The sequence below is a fragment of the Python bivittatus genome, unplaced genomic scaffold, assembly GCF_059951505.1.
Source record: "Python bivittatus isolate LINGU-HERP-01145 unplaced genomic scaffold, Pbiv_v1 ctg000210_np1212, whole genome shotgun sequence".
Classification (NCBI taxonomy): Eukaryota; Metazoa; Chordata; class Lepidosauria; order Squamata; family Pythonidae; genus Python; species Python bivittatus.
Window position 1 is genome coordinate 2,640,353 of NW_028277053.1, and position 19,879 is coordinate 2,660,231.

General features: G+C 41.6%; 1 protein-coding gene across 8 annotated transcripts in view; it reads right to left on the bottom strand.

Annotated features, from left to right (window-relative positions):
- LOC103048924 (protein FAM169B) overlaps nucleotides 1–19,879 on the bottom strand; it is a 100,274-nt gene that overhangs the window by 36,069 nt on the left and 44,326 nt on the right. For 4 of the 8 annotated variants that reach the window (XM_007429516.3, XM_025167494.2, XM_025167493.2 and 1 more), the window contains exon 9: nucleotides 17,962–18,475. The exons of 1 other annotated variant lie outside the window; for it this stretch is intronic. In XM_007429516.3, coding sequence (XP_007429578.1) covers nucleotides 18,266–18,475 — 210 coding nt within the window. In that variant the 3' untranslated portion in view covers nucleotides 17,962–18,265. Of the gene's footprint in view, nucleotides 1–17,959; nucleotides 18,476–19,879 lie in introns of those variants that run through there. 3 more of the 8 variants (XM_025167497.2, XM_088139182.1, XM_025167498.2) reach the window with 3 other exon arrangements.

Below are 19,879 nucleotides of genomic sequence, written 5' to 3' on the forward strand. Positions count from 1 at the left end.
GACAAGACTTTGCCAGAAGTGCTCTTGGATTTACTTCTTGACTTTTACTATGTTTCCAGAATTAAACACCAGAAAGGGGAAGCCCTTGTATGGATGGGAATCTTTAATCACAAGATTTGATAGAGTTCAACGTTTCTTAAAAAGGAACCCCCAAATGTGGTACAAGCCAGCAAGATGATAAAGGTCAGCTTCAAACAGAGAAGCTAAACTCCACCCATAAAGAAAGGTATTTATGCAATTTAGCACAAATAAAAAGAGTTCTAATTAGTACAGTACAGGAAATAGACTTTTTACTTCTAGTTTAGCTCTGTTTAGTAATACAAAACTTACACCGGCTTCCATATTCAGTGGGGTCTCTCTTCCACACAAGCTAAAGGGTGTACATTTGTGAGAAGCTGTAAGAACGAAGTCTTCATAATTAATGTATTTTCCCCACATTTTTTCATTTTCTGTGGCCTTATAGCATTTTTATCACGTCCTCTGTGCACTTATGTGGGCCACCTGAATCAATTTACTAACAAACTATTAGAGGCTTTTGTAAGCCATGAATTAGCTTCAGCTAGAGTTATGCCATTGTCATCACTTGGTCTGCGCTTTTGCTCATTAAGAATCAGCACTTCCTTAACTTGCTAGCAGGGGCTAGAAAAATTGACCACAAAGCCTTCGTAGGCTGACCACAAACACTCTACACGTGGACTAGCTGGCAGATTGTTGCTCTGACACCTTGCTAAAGAAGTTTTGTACGTGAGCCCATTGCTGGAATAAAGAAGAGACGTGGCACTCAGCTCCAGCTGCGGTTAGACGTGTCCGGACAAGGGTCTGGAGGTGAACCAAAGTTTATCATGAGCATGCTAAAAAGCACACCCAGAGGTGGAAATCTCATATGCTGATATTCCCCCCCCCACTGGACTATTATGGGATAGAATGCTTTTGTGTGCATGTCTAAGATGTGTACCAATCAGCTTATTACTTCCTTGCTTAAACTATAAAAGATGGTTTGGGCTTCTTGAAGGGACGCTCGATTTGGACTTGGGTCCCAAGGGTATCTCTTCGCTTCTGCGCAGAAGTAAGGTGTCGGAATCCACTTTCCTCGACTCTGCGTGATTTATCGGCTCATCGCACCGGGTGAAAACAAACCCAGTGTTGGGTTGGGCCAACACTTACATAAAACACACCCACCCAAGTCACAACTTAATTATATGATTTATTATTTCTTAAATGATGGATGTAGAGTTATAGCCCTAATGAATCTAATAACTCTCCTCGATCCAGAAACATTAAAAGAATATGCATGAATAATGAAAATCCTTGCCTCCCTTCCTGAAAGAATGCCATACACTTTCGGTTTCACTTTAATTTTCACCAGAAAAAGGGAAAATAGCTCAGCATAGGGAGGGGAGGTTTAAAAACCACCTTGATCATAAATCAGCCCAGATATAAATTTCAAAAACATTGCAACAGCACACAAGGTGGGAAAAGATCACTTCCTATTCCAGAGAATGAAGACGACTTGAGATCAATGAGGCAATGGATCAGAATACGAGTCGGCCAACGTGCTGGGTTAAGTTTCAAAGGAGGGAAAACAAAATTGCTGAGAAACTACAAGCATTCTGAAGGACAGAATACATAGGAGATGATTCAAAATGGAACACCAGTTCTGGAATGGGGAGAAATTAGCACACATCTGAACGCAGACCTTTTTCATTTCTGATTTTCAACCCAATATACAAACCAAAACTCAGTTATCCTTCAAGTTTCACACCTTTCTGACTTTTGCAATATAGAAAAAGTATTTGCAAAATGAGTATAGGCAAGGTTTCCAGCAAAAACGTGCACACTAGGGGAAGGGTATGAAAAAACACAGACTGAAGTGAAGATCTCACATGGGCACAGCCGTGGAATGAGCTACATTTACAAACAGAAAAGTGAGAAACTAAGAGAAACCAAAATTGACAAATTTATCCATCCCGGCACCGGACTGAAACCAAAGAACAGAATGTTGCGTGAAAAGAAGAGTCTTTGAAATGCAAAGCAAAGATCAGATTAATGGCTGCTTCCAGAATACCTGAGAGAGAAAACATTCAACTTTCGGGGAAGAAACAGCGAACTGAAGATGCCTCTGCTAAAAGCAGAGCCAATGACTGCAGTGGAATGAAGAACCGGGGAATAGACCAGCTCTTCGTAATTCCTCTCTGAACAAGGAGAGGACCTGAGATCACCCACAAGTGCTCCATACGGTTGTTCCTTCCAAGGAGACCACAAGACAGCAATCTCTGGTGGGTTTAGAGCTCTGGAAGATGAGGGAATAGCCATCTTGCTGAAACCACGGTTGGTGCCTTTAAGGACACTGGGTTCACATGCTTCCTTTTCTAATCACTTTTGGAAATTGCATGTTAACTGCTTTTTAGCTATTAGAAACCTTTGGATCGACAAGTTTTACAGCACCCAGTGAGTCTCCTTCAATCCTTAGTGAAAGAAGTTTGAAATACAAGTTTAAGGACATAAATTTGGAGGGGGGGTGGAATAAACATCGAAAGGATGATTAGAACTTTGATTTTGAGGATCCAGATGGATTTGAAATCAGATTCTGAAATTAATTATAAAAATCCTTCCTGTGGGGAAATGCTTTTGTTTTGAATGCTTTAAAAAAAATGATAGGATGGGACTTTGAAGGTTGGACACTAGAGGGAACCAGAAGAAACTAAAGATTATAATTAAAAGAGAAGAACATTTAAATTCGACTTACAAATACAGAATGAAGCAAAATATTTTAACATTGGACATATTGAAGGGTATTTTTGAACAACGGACCCAGAAGTTAATTTTAAGAGTGTCTGCCTCTATAAATAGACTGTGTTTAAAAGATGTTATGGAACAAGTTTTACCTGACAAGATTGAGACTGATCTGAAAGTGGATTTAAAAAAGACAGGCTACAAGAATGATATGGAAAAAGATGCTACACTGGACATACAAAAGAAACCGGCTGATGTCTTAATAATTAAAAGGGATATACAAATAACAAACCAAGAGAGTAACCTGGGTAATTTTCCTATACTGGATTTACAAAACAGCCTTGTTAAAGGCTTTGAAGAATTTTGTGAGAAGGGACAAATAAAAAATGAAAAGAAATCAAGTTCTAGGAAGGGACTAAAGATCAAGATTGTTGGAAGTAAAATCAAGGAATATAAAGTTGGTTTATTTGATCAAGGTAACCCTTAATGAACTTTTGCTGACATCAGGCCTGAAATGACAAGTTTTTATGGATTTATTTATAGATAAGAGATAGGATTAAGCATGAAACTGAGCAAACTCATGGAGGCAGTGAAGGACAGGAAGGCCTGGCGCAATATGGTTCATGGGGTCACGAAGAGTCGGACACGACTTAACGATTGAACAACAACAAAGAGATAGGATACAGGAAGAGATCATTTGTTGTATGTTAAGAGAAGGTGATAAGTTACTAAAATTGTTTATACTTGTGATGAAGGGGGAAGTCATTTCTTTATATATTTCTTTTCTTTTTCTTTACTATATTGTTTTTTTTCTTTTCTGTTTTCTATTTTTTCTTTTCTGCACCTTCTATTTTTCTTCTTATTCTTTTTTTAGTTTGTATTAGATTGTATTGTTGCAATTGTAATTTTTAATAAAATTTCTAATAAAAAAAGAATACTTGAGGGAGAAAATAGAATTTAGTCAGATTCCATACAATTTCCAGATTGTAAAATTCCTACATTATCCATTGTTTTCAGGAAATACCCGCTTTCTCGTTTTTTAACTTTTCCCTTTTCATTTTATTTTCCTCAACCTCCTTTCTGTTTTCACCTTAGCTGTGTTTTGAGTGTGCCCCACTAATGTAATAAGATAGTGCTAGAAATGACAGAACAGGTTGTCCTTAAGAAAAATAAAAATGCTTATTTCGGGCAAATGCAGATCTCTGATTCCCCTGAATATTCAGGGGGAGAGAAAGAAGCAAATCTGAAAATAAGGCAGGAAAGGATGTCGATTCTTAAGGTGATTTAACAATTCTGTCTGTTTTTCTACAGGTTAGGGCTATTGATCACAGAATCCGAAGGGCCTGATGTATGATCAATACATTATGACCCACGCCACTTCTACCATCATCTATAAGAACTGGAAACCAGCAGAAAAGAAAAGGAAAGGGGGAATAAATTTGGCATAACACTTCTATTAGGAATGATAGAAATGGCTACTCAAAACTTGGGGTCATTTCAATTCCCTGCCATGTACCCACTCTAAGATTCAAAGAGGCGTATTCGTCACCACTCCAAAGACTCAAACGTTTTAATTATGCCTTTTTACTATACTAAGAAATAGGACAGGGGCCTAATTAGCTGTGAGAACACTTGACAGGTATGTTTAAAACTGATTTTGTTCTGATCACACAGACCAAGAAGGGTTGGCTCTTTTTTTTATTAATGCTTAACAGAAAAAAGGATTCTCTGACCCACCCATATATATCAGACAGAGGCAAAGGTCTTCTTAATGATGGCACCACGATTGCAATCCCATTGCTGATTTGCCACCCTTCCTATTTTGGAAAGAAATTCTCCAGCAAAGATAAAATACACTGGAATCGGGGTTTAAGAAACATCTAGTTCATATATCTTGTTTAGTTTATGGTTGCTTAATTTTCTTGGACCCAGTACAGAAGCAGTTTGCCTTATTTGAGGAGGTCTTCCTTCCTTCCTTTCATGTACTAATCTAGCCTACGGTCCTGGGGGACAAATAAAACTAGTTCTACTGATGCTGGTGGTATAGCCTGGTTTTTCCAGGGATTCCCTAGTCTTTTGTCCAAGTCCTAACCAGCTCTGACCCAGCTTAGCTTTCTCCAGATGAACCATGGTCAGAGCTAATCAGCTTTTACAGAATAAATCACAATTGCACACAACTTATTGTATCATGATTGTGTCTCCCAATCCTGCACAACAGAGTGCTACTAATATTAACCTGTGGCAATTGCTTACTTCCAACACTCTCAAGTATCAGTCCAATCTGGACAAGTTGGAAGACTGGGCTAAGAGAAACAAGATGTCCTTCAACAAGGAAAAATGTAAGGTATTACCTTCAGGGAGGAAAAATATAGGGCATATATGCAAGGTTTATGGCTTGAAAGCACTGTGTCAGAGAAGGACTTGACTGTGGTCATTGACCACACACTGAACCTGGCCCAACTGTGGGAGCCAGCTGATAGAAGGGTAGCAAAGTTTTAGGCTGCATCAGAAGATGCACTGTATCATAGAGGTGTGAAGTCCTTATTCCCTTTACTCTGCACAGGTGAGACCACATCTGGAGTGTTGTATATGATGCTGGGCATTACATCTCCAGGATATCGCTCCTGGAGATGTGATCACTCCTGGCCTTCCGTAGGGCTTTGAAGACCTGGTTCTGCCACTTGGCCTGGGGTGGGGAGGGAATACCTCAAGCATGGGGATGGCTAGCCCCATAGAGGCCTGCTGTCTTCAACCCCAGATTTTTCATCTTCTTGGACTCTCCTTCCCCTTTTTCAGAAATGCTTTTAAACTGATGTTTTATGTATTTATATATATTTATGTTTTTAATGTTCGGTGTGAGTCGCCCAGAGTTCCCCCATTGGGGGGAGATGGGGGGGGTGAGAAATGTGATAGATGGATGGGTGGATGGATGGATGGACGGACAAGTTAGAAAAAATGTAAAGGACAATGACAAAAGATGATACATGGACTTGAAGAACTTGGGACATTCAATCTAGAGGAAAAATGATTGAGGAGAGACACGGCAGCTATGTTCAAGTATATAAAGGGAAGCCACAGAGAAGATGGTCAGGAATTATTTTTCATGGCCACGAAACTAGGAGCAGAAATAACGGGTTTAAGTTGTAGCTACAAATAGTTTGTTTACATATAAAACTTGCTGATGTTTAAGATCTGCGCAACAGTGAAAACGTCCACCTACAGAGGTTCTGGGTTGTCCGTCCCTGCTTCTTCTGGATCTCTTAAGGGCGTTTGTCTGGCAACTGGGAGAAAGTAGGTAGATTCTTTGACCTGCAGAAGGGCCCATGAGAGACCCAGATCATTTACTACTGTGGTGGTGTATGTTCTTCCTCACACCCCACCTTGTCATTGTTATCCTGTTTCCCCAGTGGATGCAAAGGAGTAATTCTTGGGGCAAAGCCATATTATTGCCATCTCAGGATCTGACCGTGCTTCTGCCAAATCTATCTCCTTGCCCTTTGCCTGACATTTTGCAAAGGTGCAACCAGAGAAAAGGCCAAGGAGACATGAAAATCTACAAGGAAATAGAGAAAACTGAATTTTCTCACACAGAGCAGCTACCACGATGCATTTCATTTCCCCACAACATCCAGGCATTAATTTCATACTTTCATTGCTCCATCCTCACTGTCGGTCCAGCTCTGAAGCAGTCTAGACCAAAGTATTTAGCGCAAGCAAAACACTATATAACACATATGCTTCCAACACACATACACACAGTCTTCTGAAATTGAAAGCATCTTTCAAGTCTCTATTGTGTCAGTGCCAATTGTGCAACAAACATGGATCGACAATGCTGAGATGTTTACAGTCCTTATTCAATAAACTATCAAATGACTGGGATCTCTGATTTCCTCTAGGGCTAAAGAGACACTGAAGACAGAGAATCCAAGTAAATCCAAGTAAATGTGTGTGTTCCTTTTTGTTAGCAAAGCTTTTTTTTCCCCAGACATCCTTATTTCCCAGTCCTGGGATGAGAGAACATGAGAGTCTTTAGGCCTCTTATCATGTTCCTTATTCATGTATCAAGATATAAAGAGCTCTTCCTTGAGGTGAAGAACTTTCACACTCTTGGATAGCTATTCTTCTACTCCATCCTCTTACTATGAGGGCATCCAGCCCTCATAGCAGATATTTTCATATTTTGCATAGTTCTATGCCTGCCCTCTCCAGGTGAGGAATGACACCTTTACTGAGCCTCCCCAAGCTTCCAAAATTAGCAAGCTCCTGGCTCTTCCAACATCCCACAGAGCACTCACATTTTTGTGTTTTTACATTCTCCCCTCAGCAACACTTGCAGGAAGATACGAGACTCCTCCAATCAATGACACTGCTAGGAAGGATACTCCATGTGCTATTGAATTGTCTCTGTAGGGACATCTGTAGAATCTTGACAGCCCATCGTACAACAACACGGCCATTTCTCCAGAGGATTTTTATTTAAATCATCTGCTTGCAGATAAAGATCCTAAAAGTACACAGCAAGTAGAAAATGTGACCTGTGGCATGCTGAACATGGCACTGTCACGTGGAAAAGAACAAGGTCTAGTCTAGAGTGATAGGAATTATTTCCATTGCTTTTATGAAATCTTACATTTTTGACATGGGTCTGCAATCTCCATGAAGTGACTGTTCCACCAATGGATAAATAACTTTATCTTTTAAGTATTATAATATTTTAGTAGTTCAGTAATTCTGTTACAGCATCAGAGTAGCTTACTGTTTTAGTGTCTGATACTTGAGTATTCTGCATGCATAATACTGCTTTAGTATCTGATACTTTTATATGTATGGTAATTGAGCAATTTAGGAATTTAACTTTCATGTATTTTAGATTATTTTCTCCATTTACAGTATATTATATTTTAGTTTAGTTTTATCTTAATCCTTGTACTCTCTTTAATTTTCTTGGGAACCCTGTACCTTTCTATAAAATTGTCCACCGTTTGGGGTAGAGACTTCAGTAAAGGTGGTTAATTGCAAAAAACCACTTTCAGAAGCAAATAACAAAGTGTGAATTTCAGTAAGAGGAAGAATGGGCCATTATTCAAATCAGGGCATCTGCATTCAGCTACAAACTCAAAGCAGAAACCATGCAAAATCATGGTTTACTCAGTAAATCCTGAATGGCTGAGTTAATACAAGATGTTAGTCCCAGGTGAACCACCAGCGGGGTGTATGTGGTACCCCAGCACCCCTCTGCAGTCCCCCAAATTCTCTGAGATCACGCAATCAAAACTCAGTTGCAAAATGGCTAAATTTTGACTGTGCAATTCCCCAGTGATATAAGGGGAGGGGAGACCATGCACAGATCCAATGCTTCCAGTCCCATCCTTCAATTGCTCCCCAGCCCCCCCCCCCCAAATGCTCCCACAGTGTATCACGGTTCTTTTTTAAACCATGACCAATTAGACTGACCCAGACTCCAGAGCACAGGACCCTACACCAGGTGGTTCTTTATATTTCCCTATATAAGATATATAGAGATGTTTTATGATGCAATCAAAGATATAAAAGTGAGATGTGAAACTTACAAACCTGGTAGGTAGGTAACCTTTTATTGTGGTCTTCAACCAACATCTACTTTTTCTTGTAACTGTAAGCATATTTATTCATTTACTACCTAACTTTCTCAGGCTCCAACTGCAGTTGACTTGCTGTGGTTTACTAGCATGAAATATATATTTCAGGAAAGCAATAAAATAACCCAACTGTATAAATCATCCTCCCTTGGAACTGCAGCATTGCGACCAACATCTGTAAAGGCTCTACAAAAAGTGCATTCTTGAGTTGCCAAATATCTTACAATCATGAGCCCCCCAAACAAATGCATATTTACCTGCTTATCTAACTAAAATCCCAAAACATATTTCACTGTACTGATTTAAATATTTACAGACCACTTTCATTCATGTTGATGAACAGAAGACAAGTAAATGGCTTGAGTCACGCATTATCCTATATCACGATGTGGCTTCTCTGCTCTTGGTTTATGGTGTTACATAAATTGCCCCACTGAATCTTGTTATGCTTTGAGTATTACATGAACACAGACAATTGTAGTTTAAGGGTAAAGAAACCATGGCTTGGTGCTGTATATGAGCCATGTCATTCTGTGTAAGTAGGTCCATGCAAATTATATAGGTTCACTATGGCTAAAAGTAATTGCAGACAGCAGAACATTGTTCTTCTAAGATAACACTGTTCTATTAACACATCCCATTGCTTCTTCTAACTTGCTGTGATCTACACTAGTGAGTAGCATTTTTCCATAGTTTTGAGCAGGAGTTTTTCCTCGTCCTATACAAGGGTTCTCCAAAGTGGCCAATATTGACTTCCAAGGGTCAATGGGACTGTCCAAGGAGGGTGGTGGTTATTATTTGTAGTACTATTAATTAAAGTAGTATTTATTAAATTATTTTCATATAATAAATATTTGGGGTCGATGAACCATCTGAAACTTCCTAAACTTCATGAAGGGGCCAATGAGCTGAAGAGTTTGGGGACCCCTGTCCTATACAGAAATGCTGAAGAAAAAAATCTGGAGCATCTTGCATGCAAGATCCACGTGCTACCACCGAGTTTTGGATAGCAAATGACACTTCCAGTCACAGTGCCTAGCTTTCAAAGCTGATTGAATTGCATCACAGATACACTGACGCTGTTTTCTTGGGAACAGTACGAGAGAGGTTTGCCACTGCTTTCATCCATGATTTTAGAAAAATTTACAATGTAGCCTATGGCCTGGGGATTGCCTAGTTGTCTCCCATCCAATTACTAGCTCCAACTCTGCTTAGCTTTTGGAGATCAGTCAAGGTAAGCTGGATGCCGCCACCAGCTGTAACATAGATATCTAGCTATGATAAATCTCATTATTCAAGATCCACCACAAGTATCTTCAGAACCTTGAATTTAATTAGAGTTATAGAACTTTATAACCGACTCTTCAGGTGCAGAGACATCACTAAGCATCTGCCTGGTTGCAGTGTCTACCTTTGATCACCAGGTGCTATGCAGAAGCTAGAAAAATAAAAACACCTTTGAGTGGTGAATGTTGTTTTATTTAATGTGTTTAAGACCTGTTTAATATACTGTGCGAGGTTCAAAAAAGAAAACACGCTCTTGGAAGCAAAGAGGAAAAGTTCACGGCCTGTGTTTGGGGTGAATTTGGGAAAGGAAATTAAATAAATTCAAATGAAGTACAATACCGTCACCTTGTGGCCAAGATAAAAAAAGGTTCATCCTTTTCCTACACATTTAATGGTGGGAGAGATCAACGCTTTCAGGATGAGGAATCTTTTCTAGCTAATGAACGTGTGATCCTGCCTGATCCAAGGTCACATTAAATTAATACCATCTTCAAAGCTTTTTCTCATAATGCAATTAATGATTTGACACCGTATCATGCCAAGGACTGAGGTCTTAAAAACCTTTCAGAGTTTTGACCCATTTCGTTTTGATTTTCAGAATAACTTCAGAGCAAAATGGTTCTCCTCCTGTCTATCCTGAACCAACCACCCCATTTTTATAGTTCCCTACTAATAAGTTTTAGATTAATTATCCATCTAGTGGCTTATTCTACTTTAAATTACTAGATTGGATGTAACGTAGATGTTTGTGCTCATGCTGTTTGGCTGATTAGCAGACCTGATGAACTTATAAGCCATGGCAGCTCGGTTTATAAGATCATTAATTACGAAGGTTCCACCACATTGAACTCCAGATACACTTGCATTTTTTTTTCCTTTTCTTTTTTTGAGATTCACAAAAGCTTACTAATCCACTGTCCTCAGTTCCCCAGATCAGAAGCATTTATTCTTCCCTGAAACTACTTAATGGTTGACTAGATCTTTGCTAACAATCAGGATGTCTTAGAAGACTAATAAAGTCTTTGGCGAGTCCTAGACTCACTTCTGTCAACGATTATCTAATTCTTCCAGCACAAGTGACCCATCCAGTGATCCTAAATTACATTCCTTAATTGGTGAGAAAAGGGCATGGGGGGTGGGGGAAAGCTGATGTAACACACTGGGTCCAACCATCCAGCAACTAACTATAATCTCTCCCATTTCAAAATGAGGCCAAATATTTATTGGGTTTCATCGGCCCAGGGTGTTTTTCCCTTGAAGATCAAGGCAGGATGGGTCTCATTTAGCCAAACCTAATCAAGCTGAATTAGATCAAGATCTAAGGGGTATGTTGTAAAAATGTACCCTCCGTTGTAGGCATTTAACAATCTGGGAAGAGTGATCTTTGATCAAATAAAGAACTGTTTGAGAATTATTTGCTCCCATGAGAACCTGGGAAGCTACTGAAACCTTTATTGGAGATGAATAAACTGTCCTGCCAAAGTTATGGGACAACCTGAAATAGGGCTCTCGCTCTTATAGCATCACTTTCCAAGGAGGTCTACCTATTAATCAGGTCCAGTCTTAGATGCCATCATTCTCGGTATGATCACTTGAGGCCTCAGCCAACCCCAAATGCCAATGGCAGCCTCATGGACCTGCAACCCTAAATTTCACTAGAGCCCATTTCCATTTAACATAATAAAGCAAAGCCTCCCTCGCATCAAGATTAACTCTTGTTTCCTCTCAACAACATCCAAGTAAATTATCATTTGCTTCTGGGATGTTTTGTCATGGAATTTTGTCAAAGTAAGGAGCACAACACTGAGGAAAAGAACCATGTTTATTGCAATGATTTTTGGGTGCCTGCTTTAGAAGAAAGAGGGACCCCGAACAATGGGAAAGCAAAAAGTGTTATAAAAGTTGAAGGTGACAAAGTGGGAAATCCTAGGGATCTGACTGGCCAGTTTGGGGAAGCTGGGCAGGTCCTTGTCCATGTACCTGGGGTGAGTTCATGTGATGGAATGGAATTATGAAGGCCAGGCTCAGGGAGATAAACATTTTCTTAGCTCGCCAGAACCGCGTGGGAGGAACAAGAGGATGAGACTGGCACTTCCCTGAGGAGTTCACACTGTTGTGGCTGGAGGACTTTGGGAACTGGGGTTTTAGTCTGGGAAGATTCTTGCTAGAGGTTGTAGCTAATAAACATAGCTGGACTGAATTGGCATTGTCTCTTGGAGTTCCTTGGACTAGGCCTGACAGTTCTATTAGGCAAAATGCGCCTCCCAGGAGGGCAGCAGAGCTGGAGAAGCCCGTCAGGGAGACAAAATGTTGAGGTCATCAGCTGATAAGAAGATGGGAAGTTGGGGTTTCTCTCAGTTGCAATTTCTTTGTAAAGATTGCCCTTGGGTTGGTGGGAAAGTTTCTATTCTTTGGTCTAGATGGGATGGGATGGGATGGGATGGGATGGGATGGGATGGGATGGGATGGGATGGGATGGGATGGGAGGGAGCTTTGTCTGGGGTAGTGGGGGGGGTCAATTTGGGCCTGATGGGATTCGGCAAAGGGAGGAACTGGGTTTGACCTTAGTCATATCCAAAAATGTTTGGGGAGGGGAAGCACTGCAGTCTCCATTTTGTCTGTCAGGTTTATCTTTCCCACTACAATTCCCCCCTTCCGCTGCTTCTAGCAGCCATCTTTAAGTTTATCTGAAGGGTTGGCGTCTTCTGAGGAACAGTCTTCCAGACTGAGTCAATGCAGGTGAGGAAAGAACATGTAGGAAAAGCAGCCCAGTGCCCATGGAGAAGGGATCTAGCAAATTACTGTCTTGTCTCATGTTCTTCCAACTTCATCAGCCAAGCTGAAGTTGGCTACAGCCTGCTGTAGTCCTATTCTACTCGAACACTGTACTGAATGGGCAGGCAAGCCCCAGCCCCCATATTCCCCAATATCTAGCTGCACCTGAGTTTCAGTCCACATTCAAGCCAGCTGAGGATCACCTAAGCAAGCTCTTCTATCAAGTAAGAAAAGGTATGGACTTTCTAAACCAAGAGAAGATGCTAACCAGGGCTTAGAGGAGAAATGGGGTCCATTCCGTCTCTCCAGCAAAATCAGAATTAAGCGGCTAGAATCTCTATGGACCCAGCCATAATTCCACTGATAATTGAGACAGAGAGAAATCTACTGGAGGAAGTACCTATCTCTGAGAGGAGAGATTAAAACATTCAGGTAGAAAGGAGGAATTTAGCTCTGGCCTTGAGGAGGAGGAAGCGGAAGGGAAACAGTTGCTTACCCTGGGAAAGTAGAAGGCAAGGGAAAGAGACTCAGAACAGCCCTGCCTTTGTCCTCAAAAAGGAGACAGTGAAGGTTTTGGACAGATTCAAAATTCTCTTAATTTTATTTATTTTTCAAATTTGTCACCACACATCTCACTGCAGAGCAACTCTGGGCAGTTTACAGTAAAAAGAACAAATATGAATTAAAACAGAATAAATATGAATTAAAATACATTACAAGAAGACTTCCTACTGTTCCTAATATACCTGCAACAATAAAGATTCTTGGAATCCAGGGTGTTAACCTGGCCAACACTGAAGAGCTGACTTCAGTCTTGAAGGTGAGTCTCTTTCTCACGCTTTCTATTTTCCCAGAGCTAAGCAACCAGTTCCTCTCTCCCTCCTCCTTCTCCAAGCCAGAACTGCAATTGCATACAATGAATGTTTTATTTTGATTATGTGTTCCTGACAGTCCCATGCTGGTAAGAAGTGATTCTTGCTGGTCAGAAGACCAAAGATGGGTAATGTTTAGGTTGATGGGAGCTGCAAATCCATCTCCAAGAGCTGCAAGGGTGTGGGGTGGTGGGGGGTGGGGGGTGAAGCAGCAATATCACTGAAGGAGTAAATCCCTCTCTGTAATGGGCACAAGGAATAACCTTAAGGAACAGGAGGAATAGCTGCTATGAAGATTATTGAGACTTGCAAGAATGATGTCAGCCCTTGAAGGTAGACCAGACTAGGAAACCAAAGTCATGACTGCTAATACTACTTTTAACATAAAGTTACGGTAACCAAATCTTGCAAGTCTCAATGTGCTTCCCCACTCCCTCCCTTTATCTTTGTGAGAACTAGGGAGGGTCTTGTCTGACGTGTTTTCTCAAATTACATTTCTGCCCTGGACTCAGGTTTCTCTGAGCATTGATGCTCTTCCTCCTGTTCCTCAAGGTTATTCCTTCTTCCCCTTCCACTTGTTAAGAAATCTTTTGTTTAAAAAACAATAAAATGTGTTACATATATCAGAAAGATAACATATCTATTTTGCTTCATATTATCTAAAAACAAACCAACCAACCTGGAAAAAAAGAAAAAAACCTACGGGCAAATTTGGGCTGTGTGTTCCTGATGTAATCAGAGGAGTTACACAAGTCCTCTGACGCAAGAGTATTGGCACCCAGCAACTGGTTCAAGTCATCCGTCAGGCTCTAGCATGGAAACAATTATCAAGTTTAATATTGGCCATCAATTAAGAGAAAGATTTTGCTTTTGTGTTGTCAGAAACTTGCAACATCCACAGTCAGACTTGGCTCCTGCAAAGGACAGTCCATCTTACCTACCAAGCCAGCCTTCAATTTCTTGTGCTTGACCATCCAGGACAGATTCTCCTTCCTGGAAGAGCTGCTGGTGTCTCAGAGACCTGGAGCCAGTTGAGTTCTCCAGGGACACAAATTCTGATTGTCTTCTCTTCTTCTCATGGGGATTGTGGAGGCCCAATGAGCAGAAGTACTTGTGAAAGCGCTATGGCTTCCCCTGAGCAAAAACATTAAAATAAAGATATCTGTGTGCTCCAAACATGGATCACGGGATGACAATACATAGCTGGAAATCCCAGATTCCTTCTAGCTTCCTTCCCTGGAGCTAGGGGGGAAAAAAAAGCAAGCATGCCAACAGATGGGTAGAAAAACAGCACAAAGGAATAAAGAGGAGGAAAGGGGTGGGCAATTGATCCAAACCCCAGGACTGTGAGATTCCAGAGAATCCTTTCTCCACCACCTGGGATTCAGGCAGAGGTTGATAGATTCAGATTCTCTCCCGATTAAGTGATTCACCCAATGTTTCAAAAGCCAAAAGATAATGCTGTGCCGAATTTCTAAACGGTGAATTAGCCAGTCTAAATAATCCTGTTAGGCGGCAGCTTTATATTTCAGGAAGGGGGTGAGCACCTCCTTCGTCCTTTTGCAGAGGTGGTTTAAACTTGGATGGAGATGCCGTGGGTCTGGATTCTCCAAAAGCATCATGGAACTAATGCTGTTAACAGGTCAGTCAGTCTGAAGGGAGGGCCAGCCTCTGCTTTCCTGCAGAGAAGGAAGGAAGGAAGGAAGGAAGGAAGGAAGGAAGGAAGGAAGGAAGAAAGGAAGGAAGGAAGGAAGGAAGGAAGGAAGGAAGGAAGGAAGGAAGGAAGGAAGGAAGGAAGGGAGGGAGGGAGGGAGGGAGGGAGGGAGGGAGGGAGGGAGGGAAATATTTCCTACAGCCCTTTTACTGTGTTTCGGTCATCTGAGCAACCAGCCCACAAGGGGAAAACATATGCAAGGACTCCACGGTTAGAGACCATAAAGGAATTTCCTGTAATTTATTTCATGCTATGTACAAAAGGGTCAAGGTGAAATGTTGCAGGAGGTCATAACACGGTTGGTTTGGTTTAGCATTTTGCCACTGTGGCTTGTTAACCTTGATTTATAAGAGAGGTAAGGAGGAGTCTTATCACTGTGGCTTATTTGGCAAATCTTGGTTAAAAAAATTGGTTGACTAGGATCCAGGATCCCAGTCAAGGGATTTGTTTGGTCTGTGTCTCACACAATACATTAGCCCAACCATTGTAGTTGCTCAGCCATGTTTACCATGTAGCATTATGTGTGAACCCAGCCTTTGTTGCTTGCTTGATAAACTGTGGTTAAAATCATAGCTTTATGAGAGCCAAGAACACAGCCACCCGCATTTGTGCATGTGCACAACGAAGATAGGTTTGTTAACCAGAGTAATCATCAGGGAGGAGCTTTTGGGCCAGGTGTCTGAGCGTAAAAAAGGGCCAGGCTTTGATCACATGGTTGTGGCTGTCATCTTGACTCTTTTGATCTCTGCGGACACCCCTGCTTTGGGGACTCTTGAGTTCTGGCTCAGCCACTATCAAGGGAGAAGATTTTCCCCATTCCCTCCATCCTTCTGAGGGCCACCAAGTCTCAGAAGCTGAACCCACTTCCGGGCATCCGAGGACCTCTTATACTTACCCAGAAAAGAAAAATAGTTCCCCCCACCACGCACCAATAATTTAAATTTAACCTGCAGAGGAAAGGGAAAGTCATCTGAGATGAACTGAGAATACTAAAAGAGGAGGCTCCCATTCCCCCACCATTTAATCTTTCATTCAGAGTAGTCTTTCTTTCATCTTAAATTTAGGGCAATTCTTTTTCTGGAGAACTACAGTATCTATTTTCCCTGAAGTCTGGTAGGATGAGGAGTCACCAAGATCTGGATTTCAGAGCCTGGAAATGCAAAATCCATGACCCCTCTATTAGTAATGCCCTCACTCTGCAAGACTCAACACCAAAAGCAGAGTGTGTGTGTGTGTGTGTGTGTGTGTGTGTGAGAGAGAGAGAGAGAGAGAGAAATTAATAACTTCATGAAACTCAATGCCAATCACGCAAAGCCCACTTCTATTTCTGAGCGCCTGGAGTTGGGTGGCTTCCAAAATCTGTATCCTCAGCTGGCAGAGGAGCAACCCTGCCAATTTTCTTTCTGCAGGGCATCACTTCTGCTCCCTTTGCTTGCAGACCATGTCTGCAATTTCACCTTAAATCCTCAACAACACAACCCTTGGTAGCTGGAGCCTCTCAGAAGTAAACTGAACCTGATTAGTAAATATCAGGGACAAGGGTTGTTCCCCTCCTTGCTCGTGTCGGCACTAAAAAGTTATAAAAAAAAAAAAAGAAGAGCAACATGTACAACAGTTCATGTTTGAACCTCTGCCAGTCAGAGCTCTAGGGCACAGATGCAGTGATTAAGCTGGGCGGTGGCACCACCTCGTGGTGTTATCGAATCATAGCAAAACAAGACATTCACACAAAACAGAATGAAGGTCTTACAAGGACAGGAGTAGCAGGTGAGGGAAAAGAGGGTCAAAAGGTGAGAGAACTGGTGCCTTACTTACACACAAATTGCTTTATGCGACTCCCTCGATGCTGTGTTGACATCTGCCCCACAATTTCTAAGCAGCATTTATTTCTATCTTTGCAACACTGTGGATTTCTTCCCTTACTCGGTGCTGTCGTTACACTTATCTTATTGTTGGAAATGACAGAAGGACCTACTGCTCTTTTCTATGACATCTCTTCCCATCACCCTGAAGCCTCTCTGCCAAACCACTCTTTTTGGTCTGAAAAAGGCTCAGAAGAAGTTTCCACGGAAGTGTGGGAAGCCAGAGGGGTGCAGACCTTTGGAGAGGGGACTGAATGGGATACGACCTATCCTGTAATTCCAAGAACAACACGTTCCATTTCATCCAAATTCGTTTCTCCTTGCAAAGAAATCTGGAAAGCAAATTCTCTTTCAGAAGTGGCAGAAAAAATGCAGCCTTTGCTACAGCACTACTTCCATTTACTTGCAGTTCTCAAGGACATAACCCAGTGCAGCAAACACCTAAACACAACCGCACCTACGTGAAGACTAATATGCCCCCATCACCAGGACATAAATGCGCCTGTATCTGATTAGCCAAAGCAGAGCAAAATAAAATGCTTACTTCCCCCCCAAGCCCCCAAAAAACCCAAGATGACATGGAAGCTTCCAGAAAGAAAATGTTCCGGTTCCAGGAGAACCATCGAAGAATGTTCTTGAAGTTGAGTTCCCTCCAAGAAAACAAGTGTATGAGCTGACAACCTAAACCAGTGTTTCTCAACTTGGCAACTTTAAGATGTGTGGACTTCAACTCCCAGAATTCCCTAGCCAGCAACTGGGAGTTGAAGTGCACACATCTTCAAGTTGCCAAGGTTGAGAAACACTGATCTAAACCAAGGAGACTTTTTTAAAAAGGGGGGGGGAAATCCAGAAAAGGGTCAGACACTTTCCCTTTCAGGATACAGAAACCTGTTTTTTTCCTATTTCCATGAACTATGCAATTTCTCATCTCCAGTTAAAATGTTAATTCTCGCACAGGCAGAGAAACTCGCACGTTTGCTTCTAAAGGAAAGAATACATTTCAGTTCTTCTGGGATGATTGGATAACATCAGAAATTAAAAGGAGAGTTTGCTTTGGGATTTAAAAGAAAAAAACCTCCAAGAACTTCACTGTAGGCATTCTTTTTAAATACTCTTAAAAATAGTTTATTCCATGAATCACCATCAGAAGAAAAATGCACATGTATATAATATTTCTGAATGCGAACACTGCTCATTCAGCCTTTACAACAGCTTGGTAGAACAGGTCATTTTCATGGAACCTATGTCACAAAAGCAAGACCAAAGAAGAGTATCGTAGCCTAAATACTTCCATCGATGAAGAAATATCCATTAGGGATTTTCTGATTCACTCTCCGATCCTCAGCGTTCTTGTGCCCCACTCCTTCTCACGTCCTGTTTTGCTTCTGCCGTTTGCAAAAATTAGGACATTGTTCTAAAGTGCTTGGAAACACTCCCTTCAGCTGGTTCCCCTCTGCTCATTCTTTTCTTCAAATCTTTTCGTTCTTCAGCTTTCAACTGAACCAGGGGTTCATCACTGCGAGGAGATGATTCCCGGGCCTCTCCGCTGTCATCAAAACAGGCCCTGGCTTCATCTGGCAGTGCTCCAAGAGGCAGAATGCAGCCAACTCTCTTAAATGAAAACAGATGCAGATCTGTGCATTAGAAATCATAGAAACACCTAACAAAAAACCTCCGATTGATGATCATTTTAATCCACTCAGGTCACGGTCTGGGTGGGGCAGGGCACAAGAGATAATCGTCTTCATGAAGTCATACAAGATGAGTTTGAGGAAAGGCATTTGTAAAGAATTTTTTCACTTATATTCCCGACTTTAGCATAGGGTAACGCTTCATAGGCGTGTAAAACAAGCCAAAACATCCGAGGATCTTTTTAAAAAATGTACAGACATGCAAATGTTTGTGTATTTGTGAATGGAAACCTAGAGATTGGTCCTGGTTAAGAAGAGGATTCTAGCTGGCCAGACATTTTATGGTTGCATGGTGATCAATGAAATAGCTTTTTCTTTTACAGGTACCTGCTGGTGCTGGGGGCTTTCCTCTAGACTTCAGGGCCAGGTGCCTTGCGCCAGTAAACCCGGCAATTGGCCACTGTTATAAAGATGTCATAACTCTTGCTGGAGATTCCTAGATCCCCCAAAGAACGACAGTTCCTGTGATGGAATGGGAGGGTGACCTTGGAAGATGGGGGGGAAGAGATGCTGCCTAGGGAACGATCAGATAAAAGAGAAAGCAGTCCACAACAGAGCAATGGCCAGAGAAAGAAACTTAGGAAGGACCTGCCCTAACTACTCAGGAGGTAAATAAGGAGGACAGGAGATTCATACTTTGAGACTTGCAAGACTGATGTCAGCCCTCCCAGGTAAACCAGACAGGAAACATGAGTAGATGAACTAATTCTACTTTACTGTAAGGCTACATGAACAGAATCTTGCAAGTCTTAAAGTACAAATCTCCTGCCCTATTTACTCCCTGAGTAGTTAGGTTGGGTCTTCCTTAAGTTTCTTTCTCTGGTTGTGACTCTGTTGCAGACTCCCTTCTCTTTTATCTGATTGTTCCCTAGGCAGCATCTCTTCCCCCCATCTTTCAAGGTCACCCTCACATTCCATCACAGTTCCTTAACTAGCAACCATGATCGTTAAGCTCATCTCCATCTGCCACTGTCATCAAGCAGAGATTTAAAATGGGCACTACTGTTCAAAAAGGGCATTGAAAAGCTGGCGCAAACTCAGAGGAAGGCTATGAAGATGGTAAAGGCTCTGGAAGCCAAGTCCTATGAAGAATGGTTAAAGGATCTGGGTATTTTTAGCCTACAGAAAACTCGGGGGAGTTATGATAGAAGTCTTCAGATAGCCGAACAGTCACACAGAAGGAGGAGCAAACTTATTCTCCATTGACCCAGAGGGCAGAACCACCACCAGTGGGTTTAAACTAGAAGGAAGGAGGTTTCAGAATGGACATCAGGTGGCTCTTCCTGACCGCATGAGCCAGCAGAACAGTCTACCACATGAAGCG